General features: G+C 42.9%; 1 protein-coding gene across 2 annotated transcripts in view; it reads right to left on the reverse strand.

Annotated features, from left to right (window-relative positions):
• Positions 1-19,792, reverse strand: part of OTUD7A (OTU deubiquitinase 7A) — a 365,100-nt gene that overhangs the window by 151,520 nt on the left and 193,788 nt on the right. Inside the window, exons 3-4 of one of the 2 annotated variants that reach the window (XM_059371716.1) lie at positions 10,056-10,151; positions 7,820-7,974 (exon numbers count right to left, since the gene is read on the reverse strand). In XM_059371716.1, coding sequence (XP_059227699.1) covers positions 7,820-7,970 — 151 coding nt within the window. In that variant the 5' untranslated portion in view covers positions 7,971-7,974; positions 10,056-10,151. Of the gene's footprint in view, positions 1-7,819; positions 7,975-10,055; positions 10,152-19,792 lie in introns of those variants that run through there. The other variant, XM_059371717.1, reaches the window with a different exon arrangement.

Below are 19,792 nucleotides of genomic sequence, written 5' to 3' on the forward strand. Positions count from 1 at the left end.
GGTATGTGCTTTGGTGAGTGCTGTGAAGTGTGTAAACCTGGTGATTCACAGACCTGTACCCCTGGGGATAAAAATATATGTTTATAAAAAATAAAAAAAGAAAAAAAAAAAGAAAAAAAAAAAACTCTTTTGTATACATACAGCAACACAAAAAGCTGTTACAGTCGAGGACAGTAGGCATGAAGATAAATGACAGAAGTTTTTGCAGAAAGAACCTAGCTGAGTGACACATTTGGGTTCAAATGTTGGTTCTGCTACGTTTTGGATGTATAACTTCAGGGAAATTTCTTAGCTTCAGCTTTCTTGCCTATAAAATGGGAAATCTAAACACTTTTCCAATTCACTGTGTGGATTAAATGAGACATCACATTTAAAGAACCTAGCGTCTGGCATATAGCAGTCCAACATAAATACTAACTACTATTGTCAATGTTATTGTCTTTGATTCTAGGAACTTCCAATTTAAATGAGAAAACAAGTATGCGATTAATTATAAAATAAGACAAAATCAAATATATGTGACAACAGAAGTCTGCGAAGCTTTGAGGAATGGCAAAGAATGACCAATTAATTCCAATTCTTGCTGGAAACTTCTTTCTCCAGATAGCTACGTCGTTACTCTCTCATGCCTCAAATCTTTGCTCAGACCCCGTTTTTATTAATAAGTCTTCCTCTGACAACCCTAATTAAAAACTATATCCACATGTACCCCCAGGCCCCTCCTTTTGATATAGTTTTCTCCATAGCACTAACCATGAAAATACTATATAATTGATTAATGCTATTTATTGTCTGTGTCCATGAGGATGATGATTTTCATCTGGTTGCTTATTGCTATACAGCCAGCAGCCAGATCATCCCACTGAAAGACTGGCATGTACTGGGTGGCATGTACTGGGTGTTAGAGGGACACTGAAGGGGCACCCAGGTGGCTCAGTCGTTCAGCGTCTGCATTCAGCTCAGGTCATGATCCCGGGATCAAGCCCTGCATCCGACTCCCTGCTCAGCGGGAAGCCTGGTTCTCCCTCTTCCACTCCTGCTGCTTGAGTTCCCTCTCCCTCTCTTTCTTTCTCTCTCTCTGTCAAATACATAAATAAAATCTTTTTAAATAATAGAGGGATACTGAGCAAAACCCACCACGGTCTCTGCTGTCGTGGTGCTCACACACCAACCTGGAAGAAGAGTAGAACCTCCGAGTGAGACAGAGTGTGTGTAGAGGGAGGAGGCAATGCATGAACTGAGCCTGATCTGAAGCACACGGCTGGATGGTGAGTCTGGAGGAAAGGACAGTGCAGAAATGCGCCAGAGATGAGGGAAGGGACAGAACAGAGCACAGGCTGAAAGGAACAGAGCGCTATGCTGGGGAGTTGATTCTACATGTAACAGGGGCTATCAAAACAGGATTTGGGGAGACAGGACCATTCAAACCAACGTTATTTCAGAAAGACCACTTTGCCAATGTGGAATAGGCAGATGTGAAGGGATGAGACAGCCAGCTAAGAATGCACCCCCTCACTGGAGGCAAATCACCGTGCATTATTTTCTGTCCTTGTGTTGTCCCTACCCTGTCTATTTTTTTGGCCAGGTGTTTGTTTATTTGTTTGTTTGTTTTTGGTCAGGTTCTTTATCAACCCATGTTATTTTTTCTTCTCATTCTCTGTCCTCTGCTCTGTTGTGATTCCCATCACTATATATGTGTTTTAAACTTTTCATTTTGAAATGAGTAATTAAAAACACTCATGAAGAAGTTTAAAAAGCAGGCAGAGAGGGTCCAGGGACATTTTCACCCAGCTTCTGCCATCACTGTGTGATTTTGCCCTTAGCAAGATCACCAGGAGAAGATTTCATCTTTGACACACTGGCTTTGGAAAAAATTTTGACCCAAATAATTCTCACAACTGAAAGAACCACAGTTTGTTTGTAACCATAGTTTGCCCACTGGTAAAGACAGGGGACAGGATCCACCCTAGGTGAGCTGGAGCAGGGACACTGTAGTCCATCTCTCCTGCTGAAAGTAGCAGGACACCAGGACAGAATGCATTGGAGCAGTTACTGGGGGATTCAGAGGAGTACGTGAGAGCAGGCAGATGGGGGAAGAAGACCCTAATTCAAAGTATCCAGAACTGCCGGTGACTTGCTCACTTTTTCTTCCAGTCTCTTCCATGTGAACTCAGTGCAGCCCCCAAACCAGAAGTGCGCATTAGCTCCAGGAAAAGCCCTCTAGCTCTGACCCCAGAAGCAAAAAAGCAGTCTCTTAACATTCAGAGGGTGTGTAGAAACCCCTCATTTGTCTTTTTTTCTTCAAAAAATTTTCTCAGCTCTCTAGTGCCCCAGACCTGAAGCAATTTTGCCGCAGCAATGAGGGATGGCGGGAAACAAAAACTGGGAGACGGGGAAAATGTTCCTCTTCAATCACGGGGTTTATGATCCCCAGAGGTAAATTCCATGACTTTTTTCTTTTTGGATTTTGATTGCTTAGTTTAGACATAAGCACAGTCAAATCAAGTGTGTACGAATGTGGGAATAAACAAAGCCTGGGGACCCCGCACTATTGAGATGACAATGAAGCAGAAATTTGGGAAAGCAACTCTTTAAAGTTGTTTATGAACTCTCAGGTTTCCCTCTGAGCTATACGTGTATGAATTTGATCCTAAACAGATTCCAGAGGCTTTGCGTAGTGAAATATGGGACAGACTACTGCCCAGGTCCCAGACTGGCCACTCACTAGGTGGTACCCATATGAGACAGAACCACATAGAGTTGACCTTGGACCCACAATGCACGGGAATCTCAGGGAACCTGGAACTTCTGGTCTGAACCCAATTGGGGCAAGTGCCTTCTAAAACAAAAACAACATGTGCCATAAGTTTAAACAACAACTACAGTCTCAAAACATAATCTCCAAAATGTTTAGGAGTACAATCTAAATTTACTCAGCATACCAAAAAAACCCAAACACCCCCCCAACCCCAAACCAGACATTTCAATAGCAATACTGAAATGAAACTGATATTGAAATTACCTGACAAAGGCTTCAAAGCAGGTATTATAAGTATTTTACAACAGAAGAGGACACTCTTGAAAAACAGTCTCAGCAAAGCAACAGAAAAAAATAAAGAAGAATCAAGTGAAAATGTTAAAGATTTAAAAAAAAAAAATCAACAACAAAAATAAAAACTACCTGGATGGGTTCAGTAACAAAATAGAGCTGACAGAGGAAATAGTAAATTTATAAATGATTAATAGAAATGATCTAATTGGAACCATTGATGATAAAAGACTGAGAAAGTGAACAGAACTGTAATGATCATGGAGCATGTGGGTGGCACAGCTCGTTAAGCACAGGACTCTTGGTTTTGGCTCAGGTCGTAATCTCAGGATTGTAAGATCGAGCCCTGATTCGGGCTCTGCATTCTTTTTTTTTTTTTTTTTTTTTTAAAGATTCTTTTTATTTATTTGACAGACAGAGATCATAAGTAGGCAGAGAAGCAGGCAGAGAGGGGAAGGGAAGCAGGCTCCCTGCTGAGCAGAGAGCCGGACATGGGACTTGATCCCAGGACCTTGAGATCATGACCTGAGCCGAAGGTGTGGCTTAACCCAGTGAGCCATCCAGGCAGCCCGGGCTCTGCATTCTGTGCAATCTGATTTTCTATCTGCCCCTCCCTCTTCTCTCTAAAGTAAATAAATCTTTTTTTTTTTTTTTAAGAACTGTTGTGATTTGAGGACAATAATGAATTCTAAGACTCATATCATCTGAGTCCCAGAAGGAGAAGAGAAAAACACAGAGTAGGAAAATCTTTAAATATGACTGACAGCTTGTTTATTACTAGAAGGCAATCAATATAATCTGTTTTACAGGCAGTTTAAAGAAGGAAAAAAAACCCACTTAATCATATCAAATTGACATGGAAAATGCATTTGAAAAACTTAACACATATTCATGATAAATCTCTCAACAAAATAGGAAAGGACTCTCCTCCAACTTATAAAGAACATCTACAAAAACCTATAGCTATTCTACATAATGGTGAAAGATTGATGGGGGGGACTGCTCTCACCCTAAGATCTAGAACAAGGGAAGGATGCTCTCTTTCCCCACTACCATTCAACTTTTTACTGGATGTTCTAGCCAGAGCAATAAGTCAAGAAAAATAAATACAAGGCACACCCATTGGAAAGGAAGAAATATAACTATTTTTATTCAGAGACAACATGACTATCTATGTAGAAAATCCTCACACACACACACACACACACACACACACACACACACGCATGTGCACTCATGCATGAGGGTGTACACATACATGTATACTTTAGGACAATAATTGAGTTTAGCAAGATTGTAGGATACAAGGGCAACACACAAAAATCAATTGTATTTCTTGATACTAACAATGAACAATTAGAAACTAAAATTTTTTTAAAAAGATAGTATTTACAATAACACAAGAAAACCCTAGGATTTATATGCTAAAAACTACAAAATGCTGATGAAATAATTCAGAGATGTCCTACATAAATAGAAAGTAAGCCTACACCGATTTCATGGATTGTAAGGCAAAATATAGGATTCATTTACAGATTTAACACAATTCCAATCACAATCCCGGCAGGAAATTTTATAGAGAGACATATGTTGATCCTCAAATGTATATGGAAAGGCAAAGGAAAGAGAGTAGTTGAAACACTTTTGAAAAAGAAAAATAAGGTTAGAAGAATCATGCTGACTTTGACTCACCACGAAGCTGTACTAATCAAGATGGAGAAATACTGGCAGAGGAACAGATGTATTGATCAATGGAACAGAATCAGAATCAAGAAGTAGCTTCCCACAGATACACTTAGTTGGTTTTGACAAATGTGCAAAGCAACTCAGTGGAGGAAGGATACTTTCAACAAATGGTGTTGAAACAATTTGGTTCCCATATGGATACAAATGAATTCTGCCCCAGATGTTCTACAAAAATCCACTCAAAATGAGTCAGAGATCTAAGGTATAAAACTTTCAAGAGACCACCTCGGAGAATATCTTCACGACTTAGGGTCATGCAAAGACTCTTAAACATGTCACCCGAAACATGATCCATACAAGAAAAAAAATGATGAATTAGACTTTATCAAGATCAAAATCTTCTGCTCTGCAAAGGGCACCTGCAGGAGGATAAGAAGTCAAGACAGAGACCAGAGGAGAATATTTGCAGATCCCATCTCTAATAAGTGATTTATTCTCAGAATAAATAAAAGAACTCTCAAAACTCTACTACAAGAAATCAAACAACTCCATTTAGAAATAGGCAAAAGAACTGAGTGAACATTTCACCAAAGAGAAGATACGGATGGAGAATAATAACAAAACATTTAACATCATCATTCAGTGGGGAGATGAAAACCAAAGTGGTGGAGAAATATCATTCCACACCTAGGAGAATGGAGAAAATAATAAAAAAAGGAAAGAAACACCAAGTGCTGATGGGGATGTGGAGCAGCTGGGACTCTCTTATGCTGCTGGTGGAAATGCAAAATGGTTCAGCACTCTGGAAAACAGTTTGGCAGTTTCTAATAAAGTGAAATGTACAGTTACCGTATAAACCAGCGAATCCCATTCTTGCACGTGCACTGTGGAAAAATTTAAATGATGTTCACAGAAAGCCCAGTTGTCCAATACACATTTAAGAGCAGCTCTAGTCATACCTGCCCCAAACTGGCAGCAACTGAAATGCCCTTACACATGTAACTGGAGAACCCAGCTGTCGTCCATCTCGAGGACGGGTTGCACTTAGCAATAGAAAGGAACAAACTGTTGACAGGCACAACTTGGGCGAATCTCAAAATAATGATGCTGAGTGAACAGAAGCCAGTCTCAAAAGGTTAGGTTCTGCATGACTCCATTTAGATGGCAGTCTTGAAAGAGACAGAGCGAATGTGACGGAAGACAGAAATCGGCTGCCAGCAGACGGGGTGGGAGACGGGACGACCCAACACAGCAGGAGGGCAGATGGCAGGGGTGTGGGGGACGAGGTGGTTCTGTGTCTTAGAGTGAAAGTAATAACATAAACCTATGTATCATTCTTAGAACTGTACCCCCAAAGGTCAGTTTTTTGGTAGTTTCATTTAAAAAAATAAGATTAAGGAAGAAAAGAGCTGGCAACTCTTGTTTCCTGCTTAAGGCCATCCAGACATTCAGAGCAATGTCAGCATCAGTTTCAAGGACTGAAGTGACAATCGGGGTCATCACTGACCGCTTTTGGAGCCTTTGTTACCCGCGAGTCACCCCAGCAAGCATTTGACATCAGAGCTTCCAATGTGCACAATCATCCTCGAAGGTGGGTTAGGGTTAGGCTCAATATACTGGGAAAAAAATGAGATTAAGGGAAGAAAACAGTCTGCCCTGCGTGGCAGAGCGTGTAAGTGGCTGGGTCAGGATTTGGCCCTGTCTCTCTGCACAGCTGCTCACTTCAGGGAGGAAGAGCAGCGGGACTGTCAGGGAGGGGATGGGCAATCGGGGGAGGGGGTGCGAATCGCACTTTGATTTATGTACACCACAAACATTTGCTGCCCATTTTTATTCCGCACCCTGAGTTTCTTTGAAATTCTGGGAGCTTCAGGGAAAGTTAAAAATGACACTGGCTACCACCCTACTGGCATTTTCTCAGTACCCTCGAAGAGGTGGTTCTTAATTTTCTATGGGATTTCAGCAGTTACTTCCATTTTTCATGCAAACGTGTACTATCATAGGATCTCCCTGATATGAGGAAGTGGTGATGCAACATGGGGGCTTAAGTGGGTAGGAGAAGAATCAATGAAACAAGATGGGACCAGGAGGGAGACAAACCATAAGTGACTCTTAATCTCACAAAACAAACTGAAGGTTGCTGGGGGGAGGGGGTTTGGGAGAAGGGGGGTGGGGTTATGGACATCGGGGAGGGTATGTGCTTTGGTGAGTGCTGTGAAGTGTGTAAACCTGGTGATTCACAGACCTGTACCCCCGGGGGATAAAAATATATGTTTATAAAAAATAAAAAATAATTTAAAAAAGTGTACTAACCCACATTGCCCCCTAAATGAATTAAGGGATAACTGTGACTTAGGATACTTAACCAAGAATTAGCTAATTCCATAAACAGCAGTTTATACATCGGAAGCCAAGAGAAATCATTCAAAAGCTCTCTCACGTTTGTTTGTTCTGAGAAGTTACGACAGGCTCTTTCCACCTCTTATCTCTACTGCACCACACACAGGCACACAAAGAGATTTTAAAAATAAACAAAGTAAATCCATTTTGGAGCCTGAGACAGAAACTGCACATTTCCCATGGAACAAATGATATCTACACTTAAGGTTTAAGGAGGAATTTGGCCTTCTTGCGTATGAATTATTACCATCTATTTACTGGCTACAATGTGGTTTTTCTTCACCAAAAACTTTGACCTGAGGTATTTTTGTCTCAGTCACGATAGAGATAAGAAACGTTCAGGTCTCCAACAAAAGTGTTCTCTTCAATGTTCTTTTAGTTCTGCTGTTCTCTATTTCCTTTACAAAAGTAATTTCTGATAAATTTTGACTATCTTTAAACTTTACTGCAAAGCCAAGCCATTAATGCTTTCTGCACTTTGACTGTAGAGAGCTGAATAATCGAGTCCATACAAAATAAAGCCAAGATTAACAAAAATTTCATCAACTTTTTTTTTTCTTTTTATGAGCCCAGTATCACTGTCAGGTAACAAAAACCTTCTTATCTTTTTTTTTTTTTTCCCCCCACTGGTTAGAAGGTCGTTACGCCCAGGAGAATGGCAGGAGGATGACCAGGCCAGCTTACCTTCCAGCAGGTCTCTGGCCAGACCAGGTTCTGCCCCCGTGGACCGAACAAAGTCTGACAGGACTGCGTCCATATCAAGAGTCATAGGCTCATGTAGACGGGCTGCCCAACACTCAGCCGAGGTGGGGTCTGCAAGCAGGCTAGAAACCATCCATCTGCAAGAAAGGACAGAGAAGCCACAGGGCTGTAAGCAGGGATGTAGGAGGCAAAAGTGCCCGCAAGTGACCACACATGCAGAGAATGGAGAGCCGAAACCATTTCTGTCCATATTGGACAAACACCCCATTCTGCAGGGAAGACACTGAATAAAAATCAAACCCAAGTATGACCCCTCTGGGAGCTCCATGGGAGCCCAGGGGGCATTACCAGTTCCAGCACTTCTGACCTTACACTTTGTCCATTCCAATGACAGCAGACTGAAGACAGACTAGCAATTGCAGTACTAGACATTTGCCTAAAGGATATAAACATAGTGATTCGAAGGGGCATCTGCACCCCAAAGTGTATATCAGAGATGTCTACAACAGTTAAACTGTGTAAAGAGCCCAAATGTCCCTTGACAGATGAATGGAGAAAGAAGATGTGGTGTAGAAATACAATGGAATATTACTCAGCCATCAAAAAGGATGCAATCTTACCATTTGCAATGATGTGGATGGAACTATTATGCTAAGTGAAATAAAGCAATCACACAAAGACAAACACCATGTGATTTCACTCATATGTGGAATTTAAGAAACAAGACAGATGAATATAGGGGATGGGAGGGAAAAATAACATAAGATGAAATCAGAGAGGGAGGTAAACCATGAGAGACTCTTAACTATAGAAAACAAACTGAGGGTTTCTGGAGAGGTTGCGGGTGGGGGGCTGGGGTAACTGGGTGATGGGCATGAAGAAGGGCCTTTGATGCAATGAACAATGGGTGTTACATACAACTGATGAATCCCTGGTTCCTACCTCTGAAACTAATAATATAGAATATGTCAATTAAATTGAATTTAAATAAAAAAGATTTTAAAAGAAGACAGACTAGATTGTTTTTAAAAAATCAAACATCTTCGTACACATTGATTAATTTGAGGTTACTAGATTTCCAATATCTTTCCAAGTTAACGAAGTTAACAAAGCTCACAACACTTCCACTTCCGGCGATTGCACTGCCGACTACATCCCAATTATGGCTTTATCTGTGAGCCAACCCACTCCCTCGGCTCTCACCCCCCACTTGGCTCTCAAGAAAGAGTCCACACAATCCAGAGTCGACTGAAGTACCACACCTACGCTGCCTGTCATCTCTCCAAGGATCGTCATAGTCACAGGCACAATCTAACAAAATTCAAAAAGATACGAGATTTCCCAGGTAGAACAAGTCCCGGTTAGAAAGATACAAGAGGCATCCTGCAGCTTGACCACAGAACGCACCTGCCAATTTTGCTGGAGGAAAGCAGCCCGCACCTGGCCTGGGAGGCTCATACCTGGGAACCAGTGCCGGGTCACTAGTGGATACTTGGTCAGGGCTGACAACATGGAAATGCCTCCCTAGATCTGCATACGCAAGGTCTGGGCAAATGATGACCCATGGGTCAAGTGGGAGCTACCATCTGTGTTTGTCCATAAAGTGGTAGTGGAAAATAGTCACATCGACTCATTCACATGTTGTCTCTGGTTGCTTTGGCACACAGCTAAGGTGAGCAGTTAAAACAGAGACCACAGGCCCACCGAAGTAAAAACATGAATGAGCTGGACCATTACGGGAGGTTTGCTGAGCCCACTGCAGATTTTATCCGGATCTGAAAGCTCACGGAAAATGTTATACCTGTATAAAGTAAGCATCTCATTAAGCATGTAATTAATTTTACTTGCTCTGGGCTTAAGTCCCATGCTACTGATGAATGCCCCCGTTCCTTCTTCCCAGGTAACCACTCGGATGCTCTGCTTGGGGGACAGGTTCTCTGACAGGTGCTCCTACTTCAGAGTCAGGCTCGCTGGCCTACTCTGACCCGCCACTCTGACGAGCTGGGACATGTGGTCTAACGTCTCAGAGCCCCTCTCTGCATTTGTAAGCCTGGCGGAAATAAGTCTGTCTAAGGTTCCAGACCATGGGGATGGGGGATCAGGCAGGGAGGTGTGCGACCTCAGAGCTGTTCACTGATTTTTATGCCATCTTGCACGTGGCTCTTCCTTGGGTGGAATTTTTGGTTGGTGTTGCTAGAAAGTAAGAAAATTACTGGACCTGATGTATATGGTACCAATTAGGAGATTGTCTTCTTCCTTCTCCCCGCAGACCAGAGCCTTGCCTGGGAGGGTTCTTCTCTTGTCACTCTTCCACCTGGGGGACAAATCAGAGAATAAGAGCACGTTATTCTTATTTGCAGGCAGAAGCTGAAGGCTTGAAGGCTCTGCTTCTTGTCACATGAGGCTGCATTTGAGGCCAACTGTTTGTGGTGTGCCGCTGCTCTCCTGAGCCCTACGGGCACCTGTGTATTGGCCCACCGTCAGCATGGGCCCACCCCCATATCTGTAGGGGTGGTTTCTGCAAGGGAGGGGGGTCCCCAGTGTTCCTTATTTTAGCAAGCATCTATCTATATTTCAATGTTCACAATACAGAGCGATTTAATTTATTTTGTATTTATTTTTAAAAAATATTTATTTTAGAGAGAGAAAGAGACAGAGAGCAAGAGCACGGGGGCGAGAGACAGAGAGAGAAGGACAGGGAATCTTGAGTAGACTCCTAGCTGAGCACGGAGCCCGATGTGAGGCTTGATCTCACCACCCTGAGATCATCACCGAGATCAAGAGTCAGACACTGAACAGTCTGAGCCACCCAGCTGCACCTACAGAGCTGTTTTTGTTTTTTGTTTTTTTGTTTTTAAAGATTTTATTTATCTACTTGACAGATAGAGAGCACAAGTAGGCAGAGAGGCAGGCAGAGAGAGAGGGGGAAGCAGGCTCCCTGCTGAGCAGAGAGCCGGATGCAGGGCTCAATCCCAGGACCCTGGGATCACGACCTAAGCTGAAGGCAGAGGCTTCAACCCATTAAGCCACTCAGGAGCCCCTACAGAACTGTTTAAAACCTTACTACAATTACCATATGAATACATTAAATCTTGCTTTTTTTCGTTGTGAAAACATACACATAATACAAAATTTACCATTTTAACCTTTTTGAAGTCTACACGTCAGTGGCATTGACATTTACGTTGTGTGCAAATGTCCCCACCATTATTTCCAGAACTATTTCATCTTCCCCAACCAAAGCTCTGTCCCCATTAAACATTCACGTTCATTTTTGTCCCCAACCCCAGAACCTGGCCACCACCATCAACTTTGTTTCTGAATCTGGCCATTCTAGGTGTGTTGTATAAGCAAATCATATGGTGTTGTTCTTTCTTGACTGGTTTGTTCTGCTCAAGCATAATGACTTCAAGGTTCATCTGTGTTGTAACAGGTATCAGAATTTCCTTCCTTTTTAAGGCTTGACTTGGGCCTTGTGTGCTGTTGTAACATAATACCATAGACCGGGCAGCTTAAACCACAGAAAATGATTTCTCACCATCTGCAGGCTGAGAAGTCCGAGATCAGGGTGTGGGCAGAACTGGTGTCTGGTAAGGGCCCACTCCTGGCTTGTAGCTTGCCGCCTGGTTGCTTGTCCTCAACATGACTGAGAGACTAGAGCTCTCTTTCTCCTTCTCATAGGGACACTGATCCCATCATGGGGGCTCTATCCACATGAAGACCTGAAGACCCCAGCTCTGACTATACCACTTTGAGGGGTAGGGCCTCAACATATGAATTCTGGGGGGACCCCCGGATGCAGTCCACAACAAGGCTGAGGAATATCCATCGAATGGAAGTACCACGTTCTGTTTATCCATTCATCTGTAGCTGGGTGTCTGTGTTGTTTCCACGTTTTGGTATTGGGAGTAGCTCAGTCTAAATCACTTTTCCACTTATAGAGGTCACCATGCTGTGACCATGTCAAGCTTTCACCAGCATTAAAGTCCAGGATTGTGTCCACACCTCCTCCTCTGTACCTTGTCCTCCATGCAGAGATCAAAGAATGGGTTTAAAATACAATTTTTGGGGATCACATTCAAATATAAACATTTGCATGGCAAGAAGTTACTCTGCCTATCCCCTCAAAGACTTCTTTTTTAAACCTAATACCTCCACCGCCTCCAAGGCCTCATAGTCATGCAGTGTGGTGACAGGGAGATGGGTCATGGGACTATGGGCTCCTGGCCACTTTGACCACACTTACCCCACTTTCCCTACCACCTCTTCAAGCGTACCACTGGGCTGCTCAGCCTTCATGAACCAAGGCACGCACATGGCATGGTACTATTGATGTGAGGGGCCTTGTCCTGGCTCCGCCATCTGGCTTATGCCTGTTCATCTTGGTCCCTGGACAGAACTCCTCTGAGTGTCTCACCCTGGGAACAGTGGTGTGTCAAGCTGTTTTTGCTGTGACTTTGCCTTCAGAGAAGCAGTACATCTGGGTCCTGGAATTAATCTCTTGGTGCCAAAGTGACCCCATCACTAGCGCCTGGATGGCCTCACCTCAGGCCCATGCTCAGTTCCCTCCCTGCACAATACAGTGCTTTGACTAGGTGAGTAAGGACCCTTTATGTTATAACATCCCAGGGTTTGGATGTCTCAAAAAAGAGAGAGGAGCAGAGGTTTCCATTTGCTATGTGACAAGTGATGACAAATGACACTGAGAAATCCCTTCTCTGTTACTTCTACCTGCGTGTGTGTCTGCCACTTTCGGTTCGCAAGCAGCCCTTTGACCCAGACTAACTGGGGGTGGCATGTCTCCCTGATTTATGCGGCGGGTAAGGGGCACATTGGAGGAGAGCATTGTTCCCTGAGCACTTGAGAGATGGCTTTTAACAGGGTACGTGGGGTATGGTCAGTGGCCTGTTATCTTCCTGGGGCCACCTGTGTGGCTTGAGGGAGGGCTGCAGCCTTGGTGCTGGTCACAGACCACCAGGACAGTGGTGACTGTCTGAGCATGAGAGGAGTCACTACACGATCCCAAAGAGCAAATCCCTGGCAAGGCATTTTCCTGAAAACCATTTCACCGAACATCCTCTGTAGTGAATAGGTATTCTCACTACTCCTCTTCACTTGTGAGGTTACAGAGGTCTGGTGAAGGGGAGAGCTCTCTGGGGGGCACTGCTGGGATAGCCCGGGTCTCCCCATGTTGTCCTCTACCTCTAGCTTCAAGAGTGGTCTATGACCTTTCTCCACCTTCCCTTCAGGCAGCAAGGCAGGGCTGACCATGAGCTTGAGAATATAGAAGCCCTTCCCATGCCCATCTTTGTGTCCCACAGCAGTCTGGGCTGGCCTGCCCCTCTTCCAGCCCCTGGCTCTCTCCCTCCCAGGCGCTGGACTCCCTGAGGCCACCCTCCGGGGAGAGCTTCCTACACACTCCCAAGTGTGTTCTCTTGGCTGCCTCTCACTGAGAATGTTCCTCCTGTAGCTTCCATCAGAGTTCTGCCTTCCTGGAACAAGGCTGTGTGCCTCACCCCTGTCCAACCCCCAGCCATACTCTGTCCCATCGGTGTCCCCTTAATTCCTGTGACAGTGTAAGCTGTCATGCTGCCTACCCACAGACTAGAGGAGACAAAAGCCATTGTTATTAGTCTTCCTAAACTGCAGATCTCTGTGGCTCTCTGCCTCTGCGTCTCTGTACTGGGCTGTGGTGTGAGCGCAAGCACGTGTGTACATGTACACACACCAGAACGCATGTCATAGGTGGGGGGCTGGTGGAAGGGCTCATCCCCTTGGGGAATCACATGAGGCAATTCTGACGGGGGCTGTTCTATGCCACACTTTGGGCAATACTGCCAAAACTGAAATATTGCCGGAATGCACTATCCATACATTTTGTTACACGTTGGAGCTTTGTTCTCTATGAAATAGGAAGGTTAATGTCAAGTTTACAAGCTCCTATAGGCTAAAATAACCAAATGAAGCAAAGAACCATCTACCTTCCTAGAAAGTACTCCATGCATTTATATAAAATACTTAGTTTTGTTAAGTTAGTTTAATTAAGTATGGGCAGGAATATATGACTTTGTTCCCTCCCCACCAAGAGGCTGAGCAGGGAAGAACCCTCCTTAGCTTGGCCACATCCTAAGTGCTGACCTTGACTAGGCTGATGGCCGATCTCTCTCAGGCAAGGCAAGTTTTATGGGCGATTAAATGAATTACATGTCTGTAAAAGTGTTCTGTAAACATTTATGGGCTGTACAGATATTTAAGTTCATCCTCTTGTTACCGGGGGGGTCAGAGCCAGGGCCTCTAAAACAGTGATTTTCGAAGCGTGTTTCTCAGGCCAGCAGCAGCTTCCTCTGGGAACTTGCTAGCAATGCCCATTCCAGGCCCCGCCCCAGACCTGCTGAATCAGAGTCTCTATGGGGAGGCCCTGCCAACCGGTTTTACATGTCCTTCGGGGGTTCTGCTGTGTGCTGAGGTCCCAGAGCTACTGCTCTCAGAGATGTGAATTTAGCTTGCTAAATGGGCATTTTGGAAAGAGGTAAAAATAATGATATAGCATCAGAACGAACATGGTGGCCTTTTTTTCCCCTTTATAATTGCCTTCTCCGCTTTTGTTGACTTCTGCCTCCCCATTTCCCTAAAAAAAAAAAAAAAAAAAAAATTCATTCCCTTCCTTCTTCAGCTGAAACACAGAATTGGCCAGATTTTCAGAACTCAGGTCTTGTTTCAACAAACTTCTTGTTCCACCTCCCCCCCACCCTCCACTGACGCCCCTCCAGGACAGTTCTGGCTGCTGGTCCAGGAAGGGATGCCCAGCTCCTGCTGAGGCTCTGCCTTCCCTCCCAGTCTTGCTCACAGTCTCCATTCCCCAGTCGGAGTTGGCCACACTAATCCTGTTGCACAGGTTCCAGGAGGGTCCCTGCCTCCTCACACTTAGGGCTACTGCTCTCAGACCTCAGCTCGAGGCCTGCCTCCAGTGCCCTGGCTTGGAATCACGGGGTGTTCATGCTGTATGGGTGTTCGTGACTTCAATACCACCTTCTTTCCAGTATCCAAGGTGGCTGCATTCGTCTATCATTCAAGCAATGAGCATCACTGGGCTGTCCCTCTGTTTAGTTGCTATTCTCATGAGTGTGTAAGACTCAAATGCTGGGCGCCATGAGCTCCTTGGGCTTCCCCAGGAGCTTTCCAGCAGGCAGAGAGAGAGATGCAGAAACAGGTGCAGGCCTTAGAGACTTCCAGATTTGGGCCATTATCGGGTGGAGGAATTGGTCTAACCAGAGAGAACATAATTTTAGGGAAGAGATGCAGTGGGATAAGACTAAAATTGCATCGGGATCCATTTCTCGTTAACTTTCTTTCAGCTGAGCCTAAATAAAGCGCATCTCTATTTTATTTGTCTGCAGATGTTATAACCAGAAACTGGAAGGTGGCAAGACGGGATGGATGGGTCTAGACTGGGAGATGGAGGCAGAAGCTGGCGGTCTGACCTCAGGGGACAGACAGAGGAAGATCGTGGGAAGAATGAGTGCCTGAGGGTTATTCTCCACCTCCAGAGTCACAAACAAGCTTGTCAATGCCTTGTATATCATTGTATGTTATGTCCGTTTATCCCAAAGGAGGGTCTGCTGTCTGAGCGCTTGAATCCAATTTCCTTCTCCTTTCTGTTCTCCAGGATTCACAGTACCTGGCACCCAGCAGGATCAGGACTAGGTTACAAGGGTGAGGCCCCTGTCAGGTGCAAAACTAAAGGGGCGACAAAAATCTCAGAAATCAAGGTGAATAATGGTTTGGTACCACATGAAAAAAAAAAGTTAGTGGAAAAATATTCTTTTTTTTTTTTAAGATTTTATTTATTTATTTGACACAGAGAGACACAGCTAGAGAGGGAACACAAGCAGGGGGAGTGGGAGAGGGGGCAGCAGGTTTCCTGCTGTGCAGGGAGCCCAACGTGGGGCTCGATCCCAGGACCCTGGGATCAAGACCTAAGCCGATGGCAGACACTTAACGACTGAGCCACCCAGGCGCCCCTCCCAAAATATTCTTGATGAACAAAATATCAGCATTTTAAATGAAGGTAGGATCAGTATGACTAACTCTTCTTTTGCCTCAGGCTCCAAATGGTGGGCAATCATGGGCACACGTCCCAAGTTTGCTACCTGATGGCTAGTATCTCTGAGAAGTCTCCTTCAAACATAACCACAGTACCACTATCACACTCCAAATTAACAATGCTTCCTGAATGTCATCACTATCTAGACAGTGTTCAAATTTCCAATGATCTCAAATACTACACATATACTTATTTTTAATTGTTCAGTTTGTTTGAACCAGGATTCAAATAAGGTCCATGCATCATCGTAACTGGTTGATAAGTCTTTTTTTAATTTATAGGTTTTTGCCTCCATCTTCTTTTTCCTTAAGTTTGTTAAAAAAGCTTGATCAAGTCTATTAAAAACAGTTTATATATAGCTTTGTCTCTTTTCCTTACTGCTTCTGGATTTTGAGTCTTAATTTAAATTTTTTTCTCATTGCCAGATTATAGAGAATTCACTCATTTTCTTCCACGAATTGAAGGGTTTTATTTTTTATATTTAAAATTCTGATGCAGTTGGAATTGGTCCTAGTGCATCAAGTGAAGAATAGATCCAATTTTATCATTTTCTCTATGTCTATCCGACAATTCAAGCACCACTTATGGAAAAGGCCATCCACCAGTGAGTAAGCCCCACTGATTTCCAATGCTTCCCTTATTATACACCACGTTTGCATACACGATTAGGTCTATTTCTGATTTTTCTGTTAGATATATGCCTAGGTATTCATAAAAGGTATCTTTTTTCCCATTATGTGTGTTAACTGGTTATCATATTAACAGACAAAGTTATTGATTTGTGGGTGTTAACTCAGTATTCTTCTATTTCTCTAAATTCCTAAATTTTATAGAAATTTTTCCACAGTTTTACCAGATATACAAGCATATCAAATGCAAGTAGAGATTGTGTTACCATCTTAATTTTCAACTCTCAAGCCTCATTTTCTCTTGCCTGGTTGAGTTGACTAATTCAGAATAATAATAAATATTAGTAGAAGCAGTGGAATCTTTATTTTGCTCCTAAATTTAGGGGGAATAATTTTGGTATTTCCACATAGACTAAGATGATAAGTGCTGGTTTTTGAACTACATACATATGCTCACATACCCATATATATGTTTAGAAAGTATCCATATACCTGAATGAGTGGTCTTAATGATGAATGGATGTTGACTTTCACATGACTTTTTTGTTAAAATCTATTAATATGATAAATTCTATTAATGGACTTAAATATTGAACCATACTTATATTTCTGGAATAAAACTTCTTTAATCATTCATTGGTATTTCTTTTTTATGTGGCTTTTTTTAGTTTGCTAATTTTTATTTAAAAGTCCTACACTGATGGGGCACCTGGGTAGCTCAGTCAGTTAAATGTTTGACTCTTGATTTTGGCTCAGGTCATGATCTCAGGGTCATGACATCGACCCCCATGTTGGGCTCCCAACACATGTTGGACAAGAAGCCTACTTAAATTCTCTCCCTCTCTCTGCCCCTCCCCCACATTTGTGCTCTCTCTTTCTCAAAAAATAAAATAAAATAAAATTCCTACATAGATATTAATATACTAGCTTGACACATGGTTTTTATTTTTAAGTGCAATCTTTGTCAAATTTTACAGTTAGCGTTATATATAAAACAAAATTAGAAGTTTATTTTCCTTCTCAACTCTTTTGCCAAAAGCTAAGTAGCATTGAGGTCATTTGATTTTTGAAGGCTTAGCCAATGTTCCCTGTGAATCAATATGTTCTTGAGGCTTCTTTTGGGGTAAACTCCTTTATAACTTTCTCTATTGTTTTCCTATGGAAATTACTCTGTTTAGACTTTCTACCTCAGTAGGATTCAATTTTGTTAGATTCTATTTTTCTACAGTTCTATCCATTTTATCTTGGATTTCAAACTTATTTGAACAGAGTTGGACAAGGAAAGCCATGCTCCCCATGGGTTTAAATCCTATCTGAGAAAAGTAACTACAACTTGCTGGGTGCCCTCGATGACAAATGTACTAAATGTTATATGGGTGAGTTAACTACAATACAGACAATAACTCCATGAGCCATAAAGCATTTTCTCCTTTTACTGAAAACCAGAGAGCCCAGTGGCACACTTATGATTCCCACACAGATCCACTTTGATGCACACGTCACCATTCACCTTCCCATTACAACGGTACAGGGGACCTCAAATGTTGCCAAGTCAAAATATCTGGTACTTTTGAAATACACTATGTGCACAGATGCATGATCAGAAGGGACACATTTCCTTAGGTGACACTCAATTATACCTGTTAATGATTTTCTCACAGTATGGAAAGATGGAAGAAAAGTCTCTCTTAAAATGTTTATTTTGGGGAATAGTAGCAAGTATAGGATCTACTGAGGTTTCTCTCTTGTATGCATTGAAATAATATGGGGTGCCCGGGTAGTGTAGTCGGCCAAAGGATGGACTCTTGGTTTCAGCCCGGGTCATGATCTGTGTCCTGGGATCGAGCCCCGCATCAGGCTCTGTGCTTAGTGTGGAGACTGTTTAAGATTCTCCTCTCCCTGCCCTGTCCCCACCTCTCTCTCTAAAATAAACAAAAAATCTTTGAAATAATAATCAGTGAACTATCTAATTCTTCAGGGTTCTTCATATGAAAGCAGGTGTACAACTGCCATCATGCTCAAGCTCATGTTCCCCATTACAGACTATTCTTTCCATGACACTTCTACCTTGAACTCATATTAAAGACTAAGAAATTCTTAAAGAATGCACAAGGAATCATAATCACTAATATTGACTGTAGTATTTGAACATGGAAGTTCAATTTTAAGGCCCTGAGACAGACAGTGGTTGTGACTTGTAGAGAACAGCTACATCCTTGCCACTGTGTCATGTGCCTCCACCCCAGGATGATCACATTCCAAGGGAAGTTGGATGTCAGAGGCATTATCTCATCCTTGCAAATCTGCAGCAAAGCTTCCCTGCACAAGTCCAAGCCTCCAGCACTGGAATTCTTACAAGACTGCTTTGCTTTGAAGGATTTATGTTTTTATTCTCCAGGTCCACAAATCTAGCTGTCACACTAGAAGAAAATATGAGTCTGAACCAGACCAACAAGGGCTTAAAAAGATCTGAACAATTCACTAGTCATAATCAGGTTTATATTTCTACTATTTATTTCACCATTTTATTTAGCTCTTTTTCTGGGAAAAAAAAAACAAAACACGTTTCATATCAAGTTAAAAGAGCCTAGTCTAAAGGGTCAGACCCTCCCCTGCACCTCTCTCTTTGTCATGACAGGAGGGGAACACTCTGAATATTGCATCTAGGCCCTGGGTTGCTACCTCTGCCTGTTTGCCTCCTTTTTTCTCTCCTGGAGGGCAGAGTTCATCTTTTATTAGTCTTCATATTTAGATGTCTTATACCAGATGATAAATAAATCTACTGAGTGAATGAATAAAATGAAACTTAAAATTATTAAAATCCAAGTTCCGGGCGCCTGGGTGGCTCAGTGGGTTAAGCCGCTGCCTTTGGCTCAGGTCATGATCTCAGGGTCCTGGGATCGAGTCCCGCATCGGGCTCTCTGCTCAGCAGGGAGCCTGCTTCCTTCTCTCTCTCTCTCTGCCTGCCTCTCTGCCTACTTGTGATCTCTGTCTGTCAAATAAATAAATAAAATCTTAAAAAAAAAATCCAAGTTCCTATTACATTTTGATGGGTGGACATGAAAATAATTGTAATTCAACTCAGATTGGGATAAATATTATATTATTGTTTGTGTGGAAAACCATTAGAATACTAGAGAGGAACAGATCTTTTTGACCAACAAAATGAAGAGGACCAAAGGGAAGATGAGTTTTTTAGAAGGATTTAGGAAGACTGAAAAG

This window comes from Mustela nigripes, chromosome 13 (genome assembly GCF_022355385.1).
Source record: "Mustela nigripes isolate SB6536 chromosome 13, MUSNIG.SB6536, whole genome shotgun sequence".
NCBI lineage: Eukaryota > Metazoa > Chordata > Mammalia > Carnivora > Mustelidae > Mustela > Mustela nigripes.